The 23,727-nt window shown below is 50.0% G+C and overlaps 7 protein-coding genes across 7 annotated transcripts; 2 read left to right on the top strand and 5 right to left on the bottom strand.

Annotated features, from left to right (window-relative positions):
- Positions 1-394: 394 nt before the first annotated feature.
- FIESC28_00447 (uncharacterized protein) lies at positions 395-1,606 on the top strand (the record flags this gene model as incomplete). Its single annotated transcript, XM_031154598.1, has 1 exon — positions 395-1,606. The coding sequence occupies one exon, from the start codon at positions 395-397 to the stop codon at positions 1,604-1,606; it is 1,212 nt and encodes a 403-aa protein (XP_031021337.1).
- Positions 1,607-2,202: 596 nt separating this feature from the next.
- On the bottom strand, positions 2,203-4,884 carry FIESC28_00446 (uncharacterized protein; the record flags this gene model as incomplete). Its single annotated transcript, XM_031154597.1, has 4 exons — positions 2,203-2,564; positions 2,610-3,316; positions 3,631-4,099; positions 4,149-4,884. 4 exons carry the CDS (start codon positions 4,882-4,884, stop codon positions 2,203-2,205), a joined length of 2,274 nt encoding a protein of 757 aa, XP_031021336.1.
- A 1,007-nt stretch (positions 4,885-5,891) lies between these two features.
- FIESC28_00445 (uncharacterized protein) lies at positions 5,892-7,139 on the top strand (the record flags this gene model as incomplete). Its single annotated transcript, XM_031154596.1, has 3 exons — positions 5,892-6,087; positions 6,149-6,712; positions 6,769-7,139. The coding sequence occupies 3 exons, from the start codon at positions 5,892-5,894 to the stop codon at positions 7,137-7,139; spliced, it is 1,131 nt and encodes a 376-aa protein (XP_031021335.1).
- A 285-nt stretch (positions 7,140-7,424) lies between these two features.
- On the bottom strand, positions 7,425-10,565 carry FIESC28_00444 (uncharacterized protein; the record flags this gene model as incomplete). The annotated part of the gene is made up of 1 exon (XM_031154595.1): positions 7,425-10,565. One exon carries the CDS (start codon positions 10,563-10,565, stop codon positions 7,425-7,427), a length of 3,141 nt encoding a protein of 1,046 aa, XP_031021334.1.
- A 1,664-nt stretch (positions 10,566-12,229) lies between these two features.
- FIESC28_00443 (uncharacterized protein) lies at positions 12,230-15,189 on the bottom strand (the record flags this gene model as incomplete). The annotated part of the gene is made up of 3 exons (XM_031154594.1): positions 12,230-14,368; positions 14,417-15,049; positions 15,103-15,189. 3 exons carry the CDS (start codon positions 15,187-15,189, stop codon positions 12,230-12,232), a joined length of 2,859 nt encoding a protein of 952 aa, XP_031021333.1.
- Positions 15,190-16,930: 1,741 nt separating this feature from the next.
- On the bottom strand, positions 16,931-17,896 carry FIESC28_00442 (uncharacterized protein; the record flags this gene model as incomplete). The annotated part of the gene is made up of 1 exon (XM_031154593.1): positions 16,931-17,896. The coding sequence occupies one exon, from the start codon at positions 17,894-17,896 to the stop codon at positions 16,931-16,933; it is 966 nt and encodes a 321-aa protein (XP_031021332.1).
- Positions 17,897-19,027: 1,131 nt separating this feature from the next.
- FIESC28_00441 (uncharacterized protein) lies at positions 19,028-23,012 on the bottom strand (the record flags this gene model as incomplete). Its single annotated transcript, XM_031154592.1, has 4 exons — positions 19,028-21,552; positions 21,599-21,817; positions 21,867-21,938; positions 21,986-23,012. The coding sequence occupies 4 exons, from the start codon at positions 23,010-23,012 to the stop codon at positions 19,028-19,030; spliced, it is 3,843 nt and encodes a 1,280-aa protein (XP_031021331.1).
- Positions 23,013-23,727: the final 715 nt, after the last annotated feature.

The raw sequence follows: 23,727 nt of genomic DNA, 5'->3' as shown, positions 1-23,727 counted from the left end.
TTTTGCTTTGCCTTTCTTTTTCACTGATCGTCGCTGCTTTAAACGGTGTCTCCGTTGTCGATCACTCAACTTAATCGCCTCAGGGCCGACTTGAAATACCTACCCCTCCTCCTCCCTCAGCTCATGTTGACCTCTCGCACATCTACTTCCTACCATCTATACTTCTCGGCGCATTGTTACATGTGCCGTGTCAGTTCATAAGAACTCAGCGAGCGACTTTGAGTCTTTGCGCTTGCTGCATTGGAGACGATAGAAAGACTTCACTACGAAGATACCATTACTGCTTTGCGATAGGTTTACGAGGTATGTTGCGACAACAGCGCGAGCGCAATTGAATGCGATAACTAACAACATGATCAGCATATTCTACGATACCCTCGAATAAACCTTCGACATGTCGGCGCAACAACCCATTACCGTCGGCGACTCCAAGGGCCCAACCGCCTACGAAGCCACAGCTACCGCCAACGCCCCTTCTACAACCACCAACGAAGATGCTGCCGTCAGCCAGGGCATTCACACCCTTGAGGTCAAATCTGTCCACTGGTACAGCTACCTGACCACCGTCGACTTCTGGATCGTCCTCGCTCTTGGTCAGGTTCTTGCCCTGTGCATCACCGCGACCAACACTTTCACCAGCTTCCTCGCCGAGGCGGGCACCAACATCCCTGCCTTCCAGACCGTCTTCAACTACATCCTCATGTTCCTCATCTACACACCTGTGTTCCTCTACAAGGACGGTTTCCGAGGCTGGTGGCAGATCGCTGTCAAGGATGGCTGGAAGTACCTTATCATGGCCTTCCTGGATGTTGAGGGCAACTACTTTACTGTTTTGGCATACCGATACACCAACGTTTTGTCTGCGCAGTTGATCAACTTCTGGGCTATTGTCTGCGTTGTTGTCATCTCGTTCTTCCTTCTCAAGGTCCGCTACAGAGTCTTTCAGATCATTGGTATCTTGGTCTGCTGTGGTGGTATGGGTATTCTGATTGGCAGCGATCACATCAGCGGTACCAACGGCGGTACGGGTCTCGACATGGTCAAGGGTGACTTGTTCGCCCTTCTCGGTGCTACTCTCTACGGTACCACCAACGTTTTCGAGGAGTGGCTCGTCTCCCGAGCTCACTTGTACCACGTCCTGTCTTTCCTTGGTCTCTTCGGAATGTGCATCAACGGTGTCCAAGCTGCCATCTTCGACCGCGAGTCCTTCGATAACGCTACCTGGAACGGTAAGGTTATCGGCTGGATCATCGGTTACACCCTGTGCCTGAACCTCTTCTACATCCTCGTCCCCATCATGCTGCGCATGGGAAGTGCTGCATTCCTCAACATTTCTCTGTTGACTGCCAACTTCTGGGGTGTCATCATCGGTATCCGAGTCTTTGGCTACACCATCCACTTCCTTTACCCCATTGCCTTCGTTCTCATTATCGTTGGACAGCTTACCTACTTTGTCACTGGTAGCATGCTCAGTGATTCCAAGAAGCCCTGGCTGGGTGATAATCAGGAGGATGGTGTTCTGGGTTTCGGCACTGCTAAGCTCAAGGCTCTCAACGCTGCGCGTAAGGCGCAGATGGAAGCTGAGGCTGGCAATAGCGATTCCTAAATGCTGGAAAGATAATGAAACTGAATATGGTGAGAGGCTGGAGTTGGATTGTTGGTCATCCAGTTCTGGATTTCTTTTGGTTAGATACCCTGGATGATTAATAGGTTTTACATGCTGTTGGGCAATGATGAAAAGATAGTTATTATAATTAATAAAACGAATGATTAGGATATTTCACATCTTATTGGGGTTTCCTTGGTTGTCAATGGTCTCAGCAGTGATGCTAATCTCCAGGTAGACAGGTCAAATTCCATTAGTCTCATCGTAAGAAGTCGCCCGCAGCAACTCAACTCGAACTCCCGCCAACACACAGAAAAGTTCCCTTCCTTCCTACATACATACACATCAACCCATCCAGGTACAGTGAGCAAGTCCAACCCCTGGTCCCCTTGGGCACAATAACCTTCATCCATCGACTGTTCGCTCGTAGGCTCTTGGATGGTAGGCTCTACTGCAGAGGTGGATTGGCCCAGTAACAGGTTTGGCATGTTGCTCTGGCTGTGGACTCACTCGTAAGGAGGATTAGTCGTCCCTTTTTCATCCCGTATTCGTTCCTTATTCGTCTCTTACGATACCTGTTAAGTTTTCGGCTATCGTTACTCTTTGAGGGTAAAGTCCACAACGTGTGTCGTGACATTTTGAACCACTGCACTCATTCTTGCAACGATAGTACACTCTGACTTGGTTTTCGCCTTATTGTCCTCGGTCGATTCAATCATCTCCAGGACGGCGTCGATGCTGTATCCTTCGTAGGGGTATCGAACGTGGGGATATAGATCAGGGTTCTTGCTGCGGACCAGTTCGTGTTTTGCACGCATCAGCACTCCCAACGTGCGACAGACACAATCTACATTGTGCCATGCGGGGCAATGTATTTCCCTGAGTAATGGCATTTGCACATCGTCAAGTTTTTCGAAGAGTTGGTGGAGACAATCTTGTCTTTGTTTGTTGATTCGCTCTATAGGCTGTCAGTGATTTCCTTGTAGGCAACATGGTATCTTACCTAGAACACCTCCCAGGGGAATGTCGGACGTGTCGATTTGTGACAGGCCTTCGCTTTGTCGAAAAACGAGATTTGCCATTCTTTCGAGCATCAACTCGTCTGAGAAGACCCAAGCAACATACACACATAATAGAGTCTCCTTGTACAGTGCCCAAAGCGAGACGGCCGATATATCGTTCTGCTCCATCCACGGCTCAAAATAAACATAGAGAGCGTCGTGGCATTCGTAGTAGTCGATGACAGTAGCGATCCGGGTCACAAGACCGATACTCAGCTCATCCGGTATCCCTCGATGACGTCCATGGATGGCATCCAATACAATGGCAAACGCTAACGCATCCCATCCAGTTGCGTGTATCTGTCGAAGTGGCTCAGAAGATGAGGTTCCTTCCTTCCAAGGTCCTTCAAGCATCACTCGAAAAACGCGAGAGGCAAATTTGAAATGGCAGGAAGAGACTCGAATGTGGATCCTACAGGCTCCAGCTGCAGGTTTCTCTTTGTCGTAAAGCTTGTTGAATATGGCGTACCTTCCATGGCAGGGCGGGTTCTCGAGTCTGAGGTCTTCGTAGGCGTCATCACCAATGTGGGTGCTTAATCGAAGACGCGGGACGATGTTTTGCTCGTTCGGCTTGTTCAAGACCAGCTCGATGTCACCATCAGGGTCGATGTCGTACGTGATAGAGTCCATTTGTGAACCTGACCCGTTTCTTCAAAAGACGCAGGCCTGTTGTGGGTTGAAGAAGCAAACTGAAGGGGCAGAAAAGATCTCAGTGCGTGGAAATCATGTGCGGTGACTGTGGACGGCTGCATATTATCGCGGGAGGGGGCAGTGTTTGCATGACCACAAACATCTCGCACCGTCAGTTGCCTAGGTAGCCTAAGCAGAAGCCTAATAGACGAAAGAGAAGCCTAATAGACGAAAGAGATCCATAGATTCTATCCTAAGATTCTACTAATAAATCTCTCAACGCAACTGCCTGTCACTGTCAAGCCCAAGGGCTAAAGTACAGCTATAGCTCACTGCCTTGGATCTTGTTCTGTAGTCACCTCGAAACTCGCAAGATCGTTCTCAATTGCCCTAAGCAAGAATTGCAATCTAGTTGAAACGTTGCAGTTGCAGGGCTTTTCCTCGTCTGGCTTTGCAGTAGAGACCGCTTTGGGGGGCGAGTTATAGCCGTAGTAAGGACTGGGTCTTGTCTCTGTTGGTTCGGGCGATTTGGCAATGCTTTTTTGTTCTGGTCTTGAACTGGGAAAGGCATCTATTCGAATCTTCAGGTACTTAATGCTATGGCCATTGTATGGAGCAGCAAGATGCGGGTCAAGAAGTCCGAGCTTGTGCTGCTCTCGTACCAAGATACCAAGCATAATGGCAGAACAGTTTGGGTCATTAGATCCAAGGCAACCGTCCTCTTCTGACAGTATTTTGCGAAGATCATTCAAGCCGCTTATGATCCTGCCAATGAGTTGTTGCCTTTTAGTCTCAATGATATCTGTCGTGGGTTAGTCGTGTAGCGGCAAACTGTTGTTCATTCAACTGACCAAGAACACCCGCCAAGGGGAGATCGAACAACTCGATATCTGAAAGACCGAAGGAATATTCCAGAAGCATCTTGGTTACTTTAGCGGCGATATGCGGCTTGGAGAAAACCCAAGAGATATACAGCCATAGGAGACTGGTCTTGCAGATAGACTTAGGCATTCTGAATTTATTGCACAGACTAGTTACCCAGATCTGGGCGATGAGCTCTAAGCTCTCATGGCATTGATAGTAGTCAATTATAGTAGCGATTCGGGTCAAAAGCCCAAGGTTAGTATACTTCGGGATATCGCGATGGCGGCCATGGATGGTATCGAGCACGATTGCAAGCGCTGCGGCGTTCCAACCACTTGTCTCAATCTGCCGACGGCCAGACTGCAGAGCCTCAGTTGAGCTTTCGCTCCAACCTCCCTCGAGCATCTTGCGGAACGTGCGGGAAGCGAGAATCAGATGCCGGGAAGAAACACGCATACGAACTTCGGCCCCATCACCACCGGCTTCATCAACACCGGTTTTGTCGTCAACGGCTTTGTTCTCGCCTGCTTCATCATCGCATGCTTTGTTGACGATATTGAAGATCTCGTATCTCCCAACTAGAGGTGGGTTCTCAAATGTGTCATTGCGATCACGAGTAGACGCCGGCTCCTTGATGAATGGCACGATATTTTGTGTGTTGGGGTCCTTCAATACCAAATCAATGTCGCCGTCGGGGTCGATTTCGTACGTGATAGAAGACATGGTTCTTTTCGTTGTCTGTTCAAATGTTGATGCTGAGGGTGATGTAGAAACAAAGATTATTTGACCGTGTTTGCCATGTTAATGTTAGCTAACCTGTACCTATCTGCCACTTACCCAAACACGATGCGACGCAACCGCGGAAAGACCTACTTTCTGCTTGATACTCTAGCAGCGGCGATCTACATGAACCCGTTGATGGGGGAAATGCCTAGATGAATAGAAAACGACTTTTTGGCGATGATTTGCTAGATAGCTAGGGAGAAATGATGAAGAAGGGCGCGTGGAGGTCGCACTATGAGGATGCCATTATGTGAACCTCGGTCGGCGTCAAGTCGTAACTGACATCCAAAAGCAGATTGGCCAATGACCTGAAATGATCACACCAGGAGAGTTCCGGCATGTTGTAGAGCTACAATATAGACGTCTCCCCATGTAAATAAGGGGGCGCCGTTCAACTGATCTATCGAGTAGAAGGAGCATAAAGTATTAATCTTCTAAGTTAGGCTACAGAAATAAAGTAGCCCAATTGCTAGCCTAAGCTTGCATAAGATGATCAAATCATCTCATCTCTTATGCTCTCAGCAGCTATTTCTTGTGGCAACCTGATGCTGGTTTCCGTGGATCTTTGGACACCCAGTTGTTCCAGAAAGAAGCTCTGTAGGTAATAGGTTATGTTTGGCTGAGCAGAGGAACGAGTTTTCTTCTTACGTAGTGGAAAGAGATCGTCGGCGAAAGAAGAGAAAAGGTTGCTTGAGTCTGTTTGCTTTGTGTGCACTGATTCACTGCTGTTGAATATCTGTTTTTACAGTGACAGCAGCTGCCAAACATTCCGAGCAGGCAACAGCTCCAACCAAGGCTTAAAACAACTTTCCTCTCCTCTCTTTTTTCTCTTCTTCTTTTCTTCTTTTCACACCTTTCTTTCCCCTCTCGCCTGTGTGCGAAAGTCTACAATCTTTATAACATACTATATACAGACTCAACTTCATCTCGCGGCATCGACAGATATCATGCCATCGGTTCTCCACGAAGTCGACCCCGATGGCGGTCTCATCGCCGTCCTGAAGGAACCCAATACACAGAGAGTCATTCCCGATATCTATCTTCCCCCACCCAAGGGATCTGAGAATCCCGACTTTGTTCTCGACTCCACCGAAGTGTTAACAAACTTCGATTGTTCTGGGTATCCTTCAAAGGAGGATCAGGGTAAGACCACTCCCCGAGGACTGCAAGGGATATATATATAACTAACGGGCTATCTCTACAGATGATGGAAGCCCACTCGAAATTCGATATCGAGTGTCGTCTCGTCATTTGATGTTGGCCTCAGTGACTTTCAAGAAGATGCTCAGTGGCCCATGGAAAGAAGCTTCCCCTGGCGATCAAGAACCATCGAGCTCGGAGGTTTCTCACAGTCCCTGCATCCACATCCGCGAAGTCTCAGCAATCGGATGGCATGCCGATGCTTTGTTGACAGTCTTCAAAATCATTCACAGCCAATGCTCCGAAGTTCCTTGTGCTGTTTCCCTCAAGTATCTCACCAATGTGGCTCTTATTGCCAACTACTACCAATGCGCTGGGGCGTTGTCCCTTGCGGTACAGTTGTGGATCAAGCAGGGCTACGGGTTCAAGTGGTTCAAGGAGTCCGGCCTCCCATATGGAACGAAGCTCATCATGTGGCTTTTCATTGCCTGGGTATTCTCCCAAAGCCCTTTGCCTGGTAATGCGGCGCATCAGGGCTTGCTTTTTGAGGCGTCCCGTAGTGTGACGCACGAAAGCTACGGACTGTCGTATATCGAGACTTACGATCTTCCGATCAGTGAAATCCTCGGTCAGTATCTTCAGCGACTGCTATTGAGAACTAGTTCTAACTAACTATTATCATAGCTCCTCTGGAGAAAAAGAGATTGAATGGCCTCCGAAGCCTTACTTCTGCACTGAGCAACATGAACGGGAAGGTGAAGCGCAACGAACTAGGTTGTGATAATCACCGATGCACAGCGATGGTTATTGGTTCACTGGAACTGAATCTCGAAGAGCATCCCGAGTTGACAGTCGAAGATGGAAACTACGATGGACTGTCTATAAAGGATGTCATCAACGCGGTACAAGACGAATTTGGACCGAGCGAAGACGAAATGCAAGATGGCATGCATCTATGCACACCCAAGTCACTCATGAAACACATCATCAAAGACGTCCAACGTGAGATCAGGTTTAGCCCTGACTGGCCGGTGCGCAAAGGGATCATGCTCTAAGGTTTAGAGGAGCAGAATAAAGTAGTCTAAATAATGATCTAAGCTAGGAAAAAAAGTCTAAACTCCTTTACCTACTGCGGCTCTTCAGTCTTGTTTCAATCATCCTACGACTCGTGAGATATTTCCTGATTTGCCCATTGTTGTCAGCAGTAAGCTTGCCAGTGTTATATCACATATACTTTAGACCAACAATCGGTGCAAGGCAATCGACAAAACAAATGTGAAATCATGACGTTATTATTCTCGACATACCGAAATCTAGAACGCTTGCTACAAACCCAATAATCAACCCGTCACCTTGACTGTCGAAGCAATACTTGGTACACCATTCTTATCCATGACAAACAACATCCAGTACCCGGGCAGCGCAACGCCCGGATCAGACGGCACTTGGAATGAGTAAGTATTCTTCCCAGCATTTGCCAACGTCAAAGGAACACGACGCTGATCGCTGTTGACAGTATGCGTCGCCGTTCCGTATCGGACGAGAGAAGCTTGTGCAATAGCGCCGTTTGTCTGGACAGTAATTGTTCCACCGACCTTTACTGTCGAGGCAGACACCGAGATGATCTTTGCCCTTGTGGCTAGCTTGCCCTTAGAGTCGTACAAATATGGAGGACTGTATAGTTGTGCGTCGAAGTGGTTCGTGTCGCAACCACCGCAGAGACCTCCGCCGCCGTTGAAGACTCGTCCATCGGGAAGGAGAAGAGCAATGCTATGATATGTCCTCACGATGTTGTTCGGCTTCATAAGAACGAAGCGATCTTCATCGGGGAGGTACATCTCCGGTTCCAGCACGGGCGTCGTATCAGCAAAGGGGATGGCATACTGCTGACCCCCTGTGATGAAGACGTTTCCGTTGGGAAGAACGACTGAGCTGTGGAATACGCGGGCGTGGAAGAGACCTTCACTGGCGTATGAGACGGTGGACTTGGTACCTGGACTTCCAATGGTGATGATGTGCGAATCAGTCGTGGCATCTGAGTCTTGATAATCGGGAGTTCCACCATTGGTAAGAATCTTCCCCCTGACGGCATCGAACATGACAGCATTACCACACATCGCATCAGGAGCCACGCCACGATCCGACCCTCGCTGTCCAGCACTTTTGACATTTCCTTCTTTCCCATCGGTATAGTACCAGTTCATCGCAGTACTAGGCCCGGCCTGGAATACTGTCCCCTTCTTCCAACCGAACAACCAAGCGTGGTTATCGGATCGGAACAAGCCCTGGACATCATCAGTGAGCATCTTTTGCACGTCGGCTTTGTTGAGCAGGGTCCAAGTCTTCTTCTTGGGATCATATACTTCGCCATTCTTGAAAGACTGGCCGCCACTCCAAGATCCGCCGATGGTGAAAACTTTGCCGGTGGAGGTTGTCGCGGAAGACTGGTATCCCCTAGCGACTTGCATATCCGGACCAGAGATCCAAGCTTGTTTGACAGGATCAAAAACGCTTGTGCGTTCAGCGTTGTTGCCGCCTGTCACTAAAAGTTGGCCGTTGCCATCGAGTGAAATGCCAGGGCAGAACATGTCGTGATTTGTCTCAGTGACCTCCCTCTCAGACACCAGATCAGTAGCTGGATCCCACGTTGAGGTCAGAGTCAGACCTCCTGGACCTCCATCCATGGTATCACGAGCCCATGATGACCAGATCAGAACTTGACTAGTGCTAGGATCGACAGTGCCGGCTACTGGGATGACTGGAAAGTTGATGGTCGGTCCCCAAGCCCCCAAAGTAGACGGCTGAGGGGGCACATAGTCATTCGCTTGGAAGACATTGAGCTCAGCAATACTCGTCCACGGGTTCCCGTTGGCTTCAGTGATAGCAACAAGCCTGACATACCGAGCAGGCTGGGTATCAAAGTTGGCATACTTGGTCGTCCAATCCGCATACCACGTTCCATAAGCAACAGGCGAGCCCCAATTCTTCTTATCCTTGCTCAAGAACACCTGATGTTGGGCAATATATCCATTCTGCGAACTGTCTTGTCTCGGAAGCATAGAAATTCCATTCACATTATAAATCTTTTTCATATCCAAGGTGATCATATGAGGCGGCGCAGGCTCACTCCCCTCCCACTGCGTATGCCACATAGTATCCGCCTTCCCATCAATCGCATTCTTGCACCCATCCCCCTCGTGCACGCTATCGCACTTCACACTCCATTTGGCACGGTCTATTGCCACGCTTGCGAACGGCGCAGCTGCTCTCAGACTCAGTAACTGTTCTCTTTTGTGGAGGGGGGAGAAGGGGGTGAAGAGGGAATCACCGACCTTGGTTCTCAAATGGGGCTTGGGCTTAACTTTGGAGCTGGATTTGTTGCTTCGCTCGTTAGCCTTGGGTGGAACGGCTTGGATGTAGCCTTTGTTTAGCTTGGGGGGTTCGAAGGGCTTGTAGTAGCCGGGACCGGTCTTGCCGCCGCCCTTGGCGCTGTTTGGGTCGAAGGGTGAGCCGGACTGGTGGGTTGTGACGGCTCGTGGGTGACGGGGTGCGCTGCTCGACTTCTTGGAGGCAGTGTTTGAGGACTTGGACTTTGAGTCATCGGCTTTGACAGTGTCGTCCTTTGAGCCCTTCTTGGAGGTGGACTTGGTGGAATCGTCATCGCCAGTGTGCTTGCCTTTGCCTTTACCTTTGCCCTTGAATGAATCATCGGGTGCTTTGGGCTTAGGGCTTGAAGTGGAAGAAGAGTCCTCAGGCTTGGTTCGCGACTTGACCCCATCATCGTCACCAGAGTGTCGGCCAGAGGTTGGCTTTGCAGAAACACTCGTGGAGGTGGTGCTAGCAGAAGTACTGGAAGAACTGGTACTCTTGTCCTTGGTTTTTCCCTTCTGCTTCTTCTTTCCACTTGAGCCAGAGCTTGACTCAGAGTCGTCATCACTGCCATGCTTGGCTGTCTTGACGGTGTCATCCTTTGGCTTTGATCCTGACTTGGACTTGCTTGATTTTGTGTTGGTGGCCACTTTCTTGGATGATTTGGTCTTCGGGGCGGATTCTGGCATGTCGATAGGGAGAGGGCCAGTTCGGACGTATGTGGGAGCCATCATCGGCTCCATATATGCCACTTCAGTACCATCGAAGTCTGGGGAATCAGTATCCTCAGGAGCATCAGATTCCTCGGGCTCATCGTCAGACTCCTCCTCGACATCGTCGTCGTCAACATCATCAGAACCATACGTCTCTCCAGTCTTAACACTCCTGCGAACAGAAGGTAAATTCGTTAGTCCGACCTTGGGCGTCCAAGCTCCAAAAGGCATTGAATTCTTGGGTCCTGAGTTGGCGGCCGGGGCTGCATCGGCCTTTGGCTCATCTTGGGTAACTTGCGTAGAATAACCAATTTTTGGAGAGACAAAGCCAGGAAGGGCGATAGCGTCAGTGCCTTCGAAAAGGCCCAGACATAGTGTCAAGGCATACACGGGCTTCATTTTGACAAGGAGCGACAAAAGATTGGTGGTCAAAAGAGATGGGGTATAATGCTTTGTCGAACCGAAGAGAGTCGGGGCACGTCTTGTGAAATCATTTTATAAAAACAAACGTCAAAGATATTGGCTGATAAAGCTATTCTCAATGCAGGTACCAGGACCTTGCATAGGTTTAAACTTTAGCCTTGTAGATCAAGCGAGGCGCTGGTGAGGAATGTAGATGGACCCTCGATTCCCGGCCTGGACCGTCTATGTCATTCCTTGATAGGCATGTCTTAGCTATTCCCGGTCAAAAAGTAAAGCTTAATAGTATGTGTTTCTTGATTTTATACTTTATTTCAAACAACGCAATGGGTTTTATTGCGACATTGGAGGCTCATATCGATCTTGACAGGTTTCCATCGCACGCAAAAGCGGCCGCCTGAGCGGACTACCGCATGCGCCTATGTCCGTTTGTCATTTCTATCAGCCTGGAATGAAGCGGAGTTTGGTCACTGTCCGAGTCCTAACCTTCAGGCAAACGACACTCACTTTATTCCTCTAAGCCCTTTGCCTAACTCACGATCGTTCCCAAAAGTTCTAATGCTGGTGGCTTTTTGGGGTCCTGAGACCAGGGTCCAACAGTAATACCGAGCAGTTGGTCTTCGGTACGTGAGGATTCCAGGAACGTTCCTGAAGAGGTTGCAGGCTTGGTTGCCGTGTTCCGAAGATGCATAACATAATTGAAGGCGTTTTCATATCACATTGGTGATGAAGATTATAAATCTCTTATAATAGGTGGACTTGGCAGATGATACTTATTCGATACATGCCCGAAGCCATCGTGATCAAAACTCCTCTGGCACTCTTCTCAAAAGCGTGCCAAATGAACAGCATCGTGGCCCGTCAAGTCGATGTAGCCCAAATGAGGTACCAAGCAACACTGGTGCACCGGGCTCCTACGCTGCTGTCAACTTGACAGCTACTTGGCCTGAAACGATAAGGCTTGTCGTTGGTAACGTAGAAGAGGAAGGAAGGTGGACAGAAGGTTGAGCTTTGATCAGGGGTCCAAGCTTGGTAGTGAGTGTAAGCTTGAGTTTAGATAGGAGTAGTGCGTCTATTTGGTCTAGACATGGGCTACGCTCTGTGGGAGAGGGATGAGGAGAGTCATGTTAGTTGTGTTAGCAGTCGAGCATTATTCGTAAGATAGAACTGCTTGGGTGATCTGGCCAGTAAGAGACTGAGGAAGCATGCCGATGGCATTGAGACCGGGCTTAAACTTGCTAAGAATGCTGAATGGCTTCTAGTTCAATATTGCGTTGTTCCTTGGATTTCTATCGAACGTTTGACAGAGTCGACTTCCGGGTACGTTGATATGTCCGTCATGTTCGCCTATTGATTTCCGTTAAGGACAAGCGTTGTACGCTGGGATCAGCTGTCATCACGATTCACTGCTAGCTTAGTTATCACAAGGCAGCACTGCATCTTGGCTACCTAGTGCAACCTAGGAACGAAACTCTTCTCATAGTGACTCAGTAGTATTCATCCAGTTTATCCAATATCTAACTCCTCGCGCCAAGGGTATAAGCGTCCCATACAAGACACATTCGCCAAATATCCAAAGCGTATCAAACATCGCTTGCTTCCAAACAAGAAAAGGGTATTCTGTGTAGATGTTTATATGTAGTTCATTTACTCGGTTCACCTCCCTTCAGTAGTCCAACCTGTCGATCATGTTCGCTCCTCAGTTGCTTTTCTCCTGTGGGAACAAGAGTCTTCTCTTCTAGTTCTAGGTGAAAAGCTGGATCACCTGCGCGGAACTTCTCACGGATGCCTTCTGTGCCTGGGTCAAGAGTCGGAAGGGGTGACTCGGATGCCTTGATAGCGTCGTCTGGCCAGAGAATTCGGTGTGCTTCTTCGACTGTGAGAGGTGGCTCGTCAGGTGGTGCGGCCGGAGCCGGTGGTGGGTCAAATACGGCTTGTCGGGGGGTCGTCGGAGATCCGATGCCTGTAGATCGAGATGTAGAGGTGGGTATCCCTGTTCGGGCCCTTGGTGTCCGTGCGGGGCTATCGGTGATCAGCGCCGCAAGGTCTGAAGATCCCTGGTAATCGATTCCCCTAGTGGCTGTGCTTGTGGTAGCTGCAGATTGGGGAAGGGACCTAGTTACTGATGTCGAGTAGAGACTCTCGTCATCGTCTTCGTCTTCGTCAGAGTCTGTGTAGTCTCCCTCGGTCTCAACCATGCTGTGAAGAGTAATGCCGTCCGCAGTATCAGCTGGCGTCCGCTTAAGAACCTCAGATTCTTCCCTGAGCACCTTCTCCTCGTTGGTATTGGGACCGATTGGGATGTGATGTTGAATAGTCGATCGTTTACGGTCCATACGAAGGATGTTCCTCATAAGATAAAGCTCATGCTTCTTGTAAGTCTCGTAGTATGCCCGACTGACCATAGCTGCTGAATGAAGATCATCCAACTCTTCCAGTTGACACATAACACGAAGGCGAATGATCTCGGGAAACTCTGTAGCGACGCTGTAGGTCGGGTCATGCGCAGCCATACGATTGAGGCCTGTATTGAACTGGGTTTGAGGTTCTCGTTCCTGATGTTTTGACAGACCCCAGCCATGACTCTTGCCGCTGATGTCGAAGAGCGTAAGACCCAGAACACTGTTGTAGATATCACTGATAGCAGAGCGGAACACTGGGCCTGGGTCGCAAACGCCACGGTGCACTGGTGTCGGTGGTGCTGGGATTCTCCTCAAAGCATCCACAATCTGTGCCAAACTTTTCGACTGCGGTTGTGATCTGGGTAAGTGAGACAGTACATCCGACGACATGATCTGGGGCAAAAGGTTCATTTCGTTATAAAGGAGCATCAACCAGCCCAGATTGGTGGCGTCACACCAATGACTTCCCTTAGGACACCTCGGAGTACTCGTCAACATCATAGGAGGAAGTGCGTCCGGCGCAAAGTTGGCATTGAGCGGCGTGGGTTCAGCTTGCTCTAGATTGTCATATGTCGGCTCTCGTAAGTATTCCCTAACGGCGCCCATACAGCACTCATGGATCTGCGCAATCTTTGCGCAACGGATAGCCCAGATTTTGTCTTTGATCTTCTGCGGCCATGGCTTTGCGTCCAACTCCTTCTCATCGACAAGATTCAGGATCGTAGTTTTCGACATGCGCGAGAACAGTCGTCGCAGACCAAAGGCATAGCTTATGACCAAGAGACCATCGGGCATGTCGTCCGCCCCTTTGTGCATCCACTGAGGTAACCATTTGTGCTCAACGATGAGTTCCAAAGGTGAAGTACTCTTGTATCTCATACAACATTCGGCGATAGCAACAAACTTCTCGAACTCAATCTCTCGTGGGATATTCTCGCTGTGGTGATGCGCGGCATGTAACAAAATCTCCAGGGAATCCATGTGATTCAGCTCAACTTGGGGCATGCGGTATAGTCTAGCCTCAGAACCATCTTTGCAGTAGTATTTCGTTGGCGGCAACGGCAACTGTGACGAGATGTCTTCATCGTCGTAAAGATGGAGACTGCTGGAATGCCCAGCAAACATTCGAGCAAATATGGGCGAGGTCTCGGCAAGCATGTAGGAGGAGACTCGAAAACGAATCGCCGGATCGCTGAAACTACATGCAGGGCCATTGTTGGCGAACTCGAGGATCGCATCGCCTCGCTGTGATATGGTAAACTCTTGAATAGTTCGGTCGGGAGAGATGCCCGATTCGCCTGTCTGAACAAGCTGTCGTATCTCATTCAACTCTTGCTTAATTCTCTCATAATCGTAAAATCGCATTTCATATTTCGGAAACTGCAAACGTCAGTTACAGCGCTTCGTTGCTGACCACGATGCACTTACAAATTGAGGGTCTGCCGACATAACCCGAGTGACGCTAGCATTGCGCATCCTCTGGACAGCCTCTTTCCGGAACCTTTTATTCGTAAACAGCGCATCCACCTGTTCTTGCGTTGCATCGCGCTCATTATTCTTGTAAGTCTCGATCAGGCATGTCCGACAAGCCTCAGCCAGTGACTCAAGCCAGTTCTTCCATTCGCGCACCGACGATAACCAGGCTTCGCTCTGGTGTATACTCTTCCCAACACTGCCAGAAACAACTTCAGCGAGACTTCTCCCGCTGAAAGAACTTCGGGTATCGTAGATATGGCTGGGACTTTGTGGTGAGTCGACCGCCGAATCGCGGCGCATGAGATCACCGCCATTGCGAGAACCACGACCAAGCTCTTCTGTTAAGATGAGGCGACATAACGTAGCGCATTGCTCTTTGTGTTTTTTAAAGTCTTTATAAGCCGAGTCGACGTGGTTGGGCGTCGTAGGGAAATTTCGAGGCATTCGCTGAACAATAGTCTGCAGTTGTCGGATATGCGTCTCTTGACTGTCGAGCGGGTTCGCATTATGGCCATCGGGGGATTTGGCATTAAGATCGAGGTCGGAGGTGCTCGTCTCGGGCGGGTGCTGACTGATTACCCTGATCTATACCGCTACATCAGCATTCGCACTTGTAATCATGAACTTTTGAAACCAACATGTCTTGGGATCTTATTAATCAGGGATTTCCACTGTCGACCGCCTGAGCCGGGAGGAGGCCCATCGCTGGATGTTCTCGAGACCATGTCGACCCTCATGGAGAGATTGGACCGTTTGTCGCCGGAGGGGACGGAGTTTCGGGAGGATCGCATCAAGCTGGGGTAGAGAGCGCAGCGTCAATGCTAGCGCCTGACCACAGCATTGTCGTCAGAGCGTGGCAAAGAGGCGCCTCGCTAGAAGACTGCCGGGTGCGAGGTTGTGATGTGCTCTGGGTTGTTGTTAAGTCTGCGGTGACTAATATCGTAGGTGGTTTCGAGGTCGCGACTCGACTTGTCCGTTCAACCGGGGTTGTCGGGCCTTTGGTGCAACGTTAGGTATGTGTCCCAGGGAGCCGGAACCGGATTGACACGTTCTGTCGTAATGCGAGTGTAGTATTGAAGCACAGTTCGTTAAATGGGTCGTTGATAATACCTGAGAGGGTCGAAGTAATCGCGATCCAGAGTATTGAGAGTCAATAGTATTGTCTTCGGTTATTGCGTCGTCTCAAGACTAGAAAAGGCAAGGCAAAGCGAAAGCGAAGCGAAGACCCGGAAACTGAATTGAGGTGACAGAAAGTGGAGGACGCTTGGGGGGTCTTAAAGGTGGGCTCCGCTCCTTCCCTCCTCGATGGGATGGGAAAAGCTGGGGTTGAAAACTGGGGCAAGTGCGAGAGAGATTTTGGGTCCTTGGCGTCTAGGCCTTTGCTTTTGTTCTCGTCTCTTGACAACTAACGTTAGTGGATAACAAAAAGCAAGGGCAGGCTCGTCTGTCTTGGTGCGGAGACGGTGAGATATTTGAGGCCGATGATTAGGTAGAGTCCGATGAGGATAGACCGTACGGACATTTCCGGTTAAGTAGAGGTAAAACACGGTATAACCATAAATTATGACGGATTGTCAGAATGCCATGTCTCCTTGTTCAGTGGAGTCGAGTAATACCAACTGCAGTGCGCAAAGAGGTAAGACGATTGCGGGGGAGGAGACTTGTCACGAGGTGAAGCAGGTTGTCCGTTGAACCGTTTCGTTTATGTACGCCCGTTTTATAACGGTCACCAACAAAAGGGTCCTAATAACTCATAAGTCAATGTGAAATATGTCTGCCTACAGTCTTGTTACTATTCTAATAGATGGGTTAATATCCAATTATTGCTTTTGACTCGGATATCTGACCTCCATGTTAAGATCCACCAAATCTGAGACCAAAATAAGTTCACGATCGAGGTACCCGCTCAACCTCTTTGACCGGGCGATCTGGAACCAGGGTCTGCGGGAATAATTATAGTGATGTTTCCTTTTTCTTCCTTGTTTACTGTCAATTGTCAGCCTCATTGTTTACATGACACGGCATAAGGATCAACAGGTGCTGCCTGCAGTGTCGTGTTCCAGGCAGCTCTTATTGTGCACAGCCATTGACAGGCCTCAAGAGGAGTCAGTATGCCTATAGTCCTAAGAATACAGTCCTATAAGAGTGACTTATGGTATTCAAAGCTCTCAATGCGTCTGAATGTCTGTGCATAAGACTTATAGAGCAGCACTCGGTGGTTATCCTGTCATAGATGTTGCAGAGCTCTTGTCTACAACTATGATGGACTGAGAATGAGAAGATGACCAAATGCGACACGTTTTTAAATACATCGTCGTTCACGCACACACTTCAGTTGTCAAAATTAATAGAAAAAATCAATATCTTAATTTTAAACACAAAAGAAATAGTGAATCAATTTGTATTATTCCTCATAATCGCGCCTCATCTTCTATCCACTCATCCTCCTCTACCAACCCTATACCACTACTTCAACTTCTCATTCTCCTCCCCAAACACAAAAACAACTCTATCCCTCCCCTTATCCTCCCACCCCTTCTCAACATCATCAAACCGATACTTCTTCAGCCCTTCACTTCCAACACCAACAAGCACCTTCAACATACCAACAGTCTCAGCACCAAGCTCTCTCGGATCCCAAGACCCCGGCCCGGAGCCCCGCACCGTAACATCTCGACGCCGCAGCCCCATCGCCGAAATATCCCCTCCGTCACCGGCCATGCTTCCGATGTTGATCCAGGTAATCGCGTTCTTTGCGGCTGCGGTGCTGGGACTTAGGAGGAAGGCGTTGGGCCAGGGACCGTATAGGAAGTCGAGCACGATGTCTGCGTCTGCGGCGGCGGAGAAGTCGGTTTCTGTGGGTTTGTCGTTCAGAACAACACTGGCGTCCAAGTCGAGCTTTGAGAGAGCTTCTTGGTTGCGCGCTGAACCAACAACACTCGTAGCCCCAAGGCTTCTCGCAACTTTAATAGCAATTTTTCCACTCGCAGTAGTAACACCATTAATAAACACCTTGAACCCAGCACCCTCCTTCAAACTCGCCCTCTTCCTCAACGCCATCCAACTCGCCATGACGGGATTGATCAAAGCCGCCGCGACAACGGGATCAACACCCTCGGGCAGCTCAACGATATTGTGCGAGGGCGCATTGACGATCTCCGCATAGCTGCCCTGCGTGGTACCCAGCAGAGAAAAGTATACTTTCTTGCCCGTAGACACATTGACGCCTACGCCGTCCACACCAGGTCGGTGGGGGAGTTCTGTAGCAGTGTAGTGTTTGCCAGCTGCTCTTGCGCGGACTAGCTGGTGAAGACCGGCAGCGATGACACGGATCTCTGTTTCGGAGTCGTTGACCGGAGCTTGGGGAGGGACGACATTTACAGATTTGGGGGATTGACCCCATTCTGTGACTTCAGCTGAAAGCATGCTCATATTGAAGGTATGGATGTAAATGTAGTATAATTGTGAGAGTATGAGTGAATGGCACAACACTTCGAAGGAACTATAGCTACATCTTTATACTTCCCCTCTCACCATCTACAATCGCCCAAAACGTCACTTTGGCGACAATGTGTCAGCATCTATTCTAAGATCTAATCCTACTCCACTGCAGAAGACATCAGCCAGTATTCTTAGTAATGTTGCTAAGCTTCAGGAATTACCGCACATACCCGCGCGCGCGCGCGAATAAGGGACCGCCCCGACATGAATAATACATCATGTAATCGGAACTTCGGCATCATGCAGGCAACACCAAGTTAATAGTCTTACTCTTTATGGTTGTTACTGAGAAACCGCTGTGCATTAAAACTTTCATTTATCTCTTTTCTGTGCTTCGTTACATCTGGCCATGCTTTTTTTCTGACAACCATCTAGAAAAACCGCTTGAACCCTTCTTTGCCCATGCAGCCTAGCTTGTAGGATATACTGTAAACCGCTTTGTTCCCTCCTCCCGCTTCCCCCTAAGATGGACTTTGACTTGTCTTTAATGCAATTGCAGCTGTGTATATAAAACGCCTCCTCCCAACCGGCCATGTGTAGAAAGACGCCAACGCCTCTTCGTTTCCATGTTTGTGCTTTGCAACCAATCAACAAACCAACCAGTTGTCCGTCCATACCATTCCTTTCCTTGCCATATCCTCTAGCCAGCGGATCCGGCCTTGCTGTCATTCTTTCATGCCATGCCATGCCACTGAAACCGACCCTCTTGCTTTGCCAATCTGTAAATCAACCGCTAACCACTGCGGTATAAATGCTATGAATAAAACACTCTTGGACATCAATCATACACACCTACTACATATGTAAATATCGTCACCTATCTGGACGATCCAGAACAGTGTCTCCAATGTGCCTTTGTCATCTCTTCAACAGTCTTCCATCCATCTTGAGTCGTTGATCGCGGTATGGACTTTGCAGTACGCCTTATCCAAAATGGCAAACAGCCGTTTATAGATCAAGGAACGGTTGCAGTGCTAGGTGTAGCCCGATGGCATATCCCAAAGTCGCAGGCCGAAAGATCTGGCCAACGTGTCTCGTCGCTTCTCAGATCGAGACTACCAATCAGCCACCCTTTCGTTCTGACTCGTGCTTGGGAGGTTGCTCGCCGTTTCCTTGCTGCGCATTGTTGTTGTTGCCACCCTTCTTCTTGCCCTTGCCGGCCTTCTGCCAGGCGTTGTCGCTTTCGCTTCTAGCCCCGCGGACGTGGCCGTTTTCCCGGTTGCCGTTGGACTTCGAGTTTCCCTTCTGGTTCTTCTGAGACTTGGTTCCCTCTTGAGAATTGTGCGACTGCTCTTCAGACTTCTGACCTCCCTTAGGCCCATCTCCACGGCCTGACTTGGGACTGTTCTGCTTCTCGGACTTCCATGGTCCATCCTTTCGAAGAACCGTAGGAGAAGGAGTGCGAGTCTCATATACTGGTGAGAGGTGAGCAAAGTCTTGGCCAACAGGGCGATCAATGCGGTTCTCAGCGATAGCGAGATCGAGAGGAGCTATCACACCATTTTGGTTCTGGCGCGACATCAGACGCTGTCGAGTCGAAGGAGACAAGCGAGAGTTTCCAACATTTGGATCCTGAACAATATGAGGAGTCCCCATGTAGTAAGCGCTCATCATAGCGATGCGATCACGGAACGAAGGGTCATCCGTTGTTGATGGAGCTGCAGCCATAAGTGGCGCAGTGGAGCCGTTGGCCACCACAGGAACCTGGTTAAAGGCACCTTGTTGGTTCACAACTCCTTGCGGCTCAACTGGAGGCAAGATGGATCCATCAACAGGATAGCTGGGCATTCCATTTGCAGCATGGATCTGCAGAGGGTTCTCGAAAGTGGGAGTCTCCTCATTGCTGCTCTCTGCTCCAGAAGGGACTTGACGCGGGCTCGGGGTCACGCTTGTCTTCAAACTCGATCCGTTCACGACCAAAGGGCGTCCCAAGTTCTTGTTCTGAGTTCCAGGGAAAGGCCCTTGTGCCAATGGCGCTGATGCAGCGGTAGTCGTAATATTTCGTGCTTGTCCTAAAGGCGAAGGCGATCGTGATGTCCTCTTCATTCGACGGTCGAGAATTGTTTGGGGAAGCTGGTCTGTCGACAATCGTCTGCGCCCGGGGCTGGAACCCTGACTGGACAGATCTCCAAAAGCAAGACCATTCGTAGCCGGCACTGGCTGTTGAGGTTTCTTGCTGGGGCTGGGGCTCTCCGACAGGTAAACAGAATATTTGCCCTCCTCCGATTGTGGGGAATCCGTAGTCGCCTTCGGTGTCTCATCGAAATCTGTATCATCAGACATGAAACTTGGGATTGGGTTGCCGTTGGCGCCTCGAGACTGTGTAGGCCCGCTAAAGGATTGAGCACCGAAGTACGCAGTACCTGCCTGTGATGATGACGGGGAACGCGATGCGGGCTGCGAATGTGAACGCAGAGTACCGTTTGACCCTTGAGCACCTGATTCGTTAGTCACACCATTTCGCTGCAGTGGACGACGGAAGTCCTGAGTAGCTCCAGTCGTACTAGCAGGAGACGAAGGATATGTTCCGTAACTTGCACCTGCTTGAGGGAAGAACTGTTGTCCCAAACTCATCCCGTATAAAGCATATATATCTGGTCGCAGGGGCGCGCTGAGCGGCGGGTTATCGAACGAATTTGTCCTAGAACGATCCGATGTCTGCTGCGGCGTTTGTTGGGCCGATCCTGCACTTGTCGACATTCTCTGCTGTTGCTGCTGCTGATGTTGACTCATTGCTTGGGCCTGCTGCTGCATAAATGCTGGCGACTGACTGGCATACAAGAGTCTCATATTCTCTTGGTGCAACGCCATTTGAGTCATGAGATCCTGCTGTGCATATTGGAACTGGAACTGTGGGTTTTGGTACCACTGCAGTTCCTGCGCCATGTTCACCGGCTGCATAAACATATTGTTGTTGTTTGCATCGAATTGTGGAACGCCCGCAGATGCTCGCCGATTCGAATTTCCGCCTCGGTAGTTATTGTTATGTCGTCCGCCGCCGCGATGGTTACCTCGGCCTCCACGTCCTGAATGTGTCTGTGACGAGCTGCGAAGCAGGACAGGTCGTGGCTGTGGTGCTGGTCGAGACCATACTCTTTCCTCCTCTTTAGGGAACACGTACTGCTCGCAAGCCTCCTCAAGATTCGCCACTGAAATCAGATCAAACGCTCGACGCAACTCGATATGTAATCCGCGGAAAGAATATTCATCGGCCGTGTTTCCGAGGTTTCGAGACGTATTGAAAGGTTCTTCGACACATAATTGGTTGTTGATCGCGTAATGCCATTTCTTGTCGTGCTTGGTGAGCAACTTGCCCTGTCGTACGGAGAGAACGTGCTTGTCGTAATCAAATTCGTGAGCGTAGAAGCGAAAGAATTGGAACAAAAGTTCCGCAGCGGATGCCTTGTTCTTGTTTCCAAAACCAGCCAGCTTCTCAACATCGTCGGCAAAGTCGGGGAGGGTACCGTCGGGCTTGGGTATCTTGTGTGGCGACTGATGCAGACAGGGGAGAACGGGCGGGCTGCGCAGCTGCAGGAACGCGATGATCAAACAAATCCAAGTGTACGAACTCAATGTGCCACCAAATGCTACCAAACCGTTAGACAAGAGTTTGTGAGGGGAGAAGCCACATACCGGCGTCATTGACTATTCTTCTCCGTGTCCAATGCTTTACAATCATGGCAAGCTCGCGAACTCGTGGATCAATATCGATATATGTTCGTACCATTCGGGTGTTCTCAAGTGCAAGTGTGTTGTTGACGTTCATGTCGCACGCAAGGCCCAGCTCGGGATCCCATATTTTGACAATAGGCACCTTGGCAGCCGAAATACAAACAACCTTTTCCATTCCCCCTGATCTGCTGTTAGCGAATTATTTGTGGTCGTGCAGAGAGATACGTACGCTTCGCTAGAAGGTTGGCGATCATGCAAACACCCTCCAATTCGTGCCACGAGGTTGTGATGCAAATGTCCACTAAAAAGGGTTAGATTGTGGTCAGCGGCTTAGAAATATTGACGTACCATCAGAATCATCCGAACAAAGAAGATTTCCAGATGAACCAAAGAGATTCACCCGAATGTCATGTCCGGGCCACTCGTCATTGAAGATCTTTTCAAGCTTCGACACTAGTTTCTTTCGGTTCTCCTCAACAGCGGCTGTAGGCAGTAGTCGGTCAAAGACCTCTCGCATATCTGTGGCCAGCTTTCGCTCCTCATCATCAGACAACTTGTTCTTGACCGTCCGCAAGTCCAGCTTTTCCAGACGATCATTGCCGACCGAATACGGTATTCTCCTCCTAGAATTTATCTGGGCGGTCTCGTATTTGCAGCCTCCTAATCGCGGCGGTAAAGGCCGAAGCGCAGGTAATGTACTATTTGTCTCAGAATAAGCCGAGCGTGGCGAGTGGTTATTTGTCCCCGTGGGTGACGGTTCGCGGTCCTCAAATGAAAATTGCCGAGCGTGCTGGTGAGGCGTCGAGGGCACTGAACTAGAGTGGGACTGAGCCGAGGGTGCGGATCGTCGGGGTAAAGGCCTCGATGAGTCGGCGGCCTGCTTGGAAGACATTTTGGACGGAACCTCCTTGGAGGATGCAACCGAGCGACTCTTGTCTAAATTCTGATGTGACCTGCTCCCATGGCCTCCAGCTGTGTTCCCCTTGCCGGCGGAGGCGTCCCTTAGCGACACCTTGCTAGACGATCGCGACCGTGGCGCCGCCTGGATATGAGGAGCAGAGATGACGGGAGGGAGTGGCGGTGTCTGCAGGCCGCCGCCGCGAGAGGGGGAAATGAGCTTATTGTAGTGGAGGAGTTGAGCGTGGTAGATGTTTGATTGAGGGAGGAGAAAGGCCGGGAGAAAGTCGAGGCGTGGGGAGTGAAATTGTGTGGCGGACGGGTCGGCGAAGAAGTAGCCTTCGGCGGCGGTTGCGCTGTGAGAACTCGTCGCAGAAGGTGTCGTTGGATTCGTTGTGCTCGATGATATCGTCGAAGAAGTCCAAGGACTGGAGGGATAAGGATGATGAGGTTCTGCGGTTGTGGTCTGGGCGTCCATATGGAGCAACGAGCGAGCCCCGGGATGGTTCAAGTGATTGCGGGGACCGACGGCAGTATATGCGTGACGACGTTGCGTGCGTCTGGGCTCGTGGATCCGACCGAATCTCTTGCTTCGGTTCGGTGGCGGCGAACGCTATAGAAACGGGAACTGGAGCAGCGGGTAGAAAACGTCGTGCAATGCAATTCTGCTCTGAGCGCTAGAGAAAGTCTCAAGACTTCAGCATGCGATCCAATGCCAAAGTGTATCGTAGAGCCAGGGGCGAATCTGATCGCTGACGAGAAGACGCTGTTCCTGGGTGGGAATAGCGAAAGAGCGAAGCAACGTCAGAGCAAGAGTGTAAAAGACAGCGAAAGCGTATTCGACCGAATATGAACAATGACGAGAAACAGCGCCGAATATGAGTCGGAGAAATGCTGAAAGATTGCAGCTGAAGTGCAGTCGGTATAACAACGATTTCCCGGCGACGCGGAATAATAATGGCAATGTAGGTACGATTCGAGAGACGGAGAGCAGTAGGCCTGTGGACTGGACTAATGGACTATGAACTGAACGTCGGAGAGGCTTGTGCTTGTGCCTGTGGGGGGGCTCGTTGCCAAAAGGGGGTCGCTCGGTGCGAGGGACGCCGGTTCACCTCGTCTCGTCTCGTCGGGGGGAAAGAGGGCGAAATGATGGTACTGAACTGTTCAGGGTCGATCAAGGACGTGGCGAACGA

This window comes from Fusarium coffeatum, assembly GCF_003316985.1.
Source record: "Fusarium coffeatum strain FIESC_28 chromosome Unknown BRIP53273_contig_10, whole genome shotgun sequence".
NCBI classification, from domain to species: Eukaryota; Fungi; Ascomycota; class Sordariomycetes; order Hypocreales; family Nectriaceae; genus Fusarium; species Fusarium coffeatum.
This window is presented reverse-complemented; position numbering and strand designations above follow the sequence as displayed.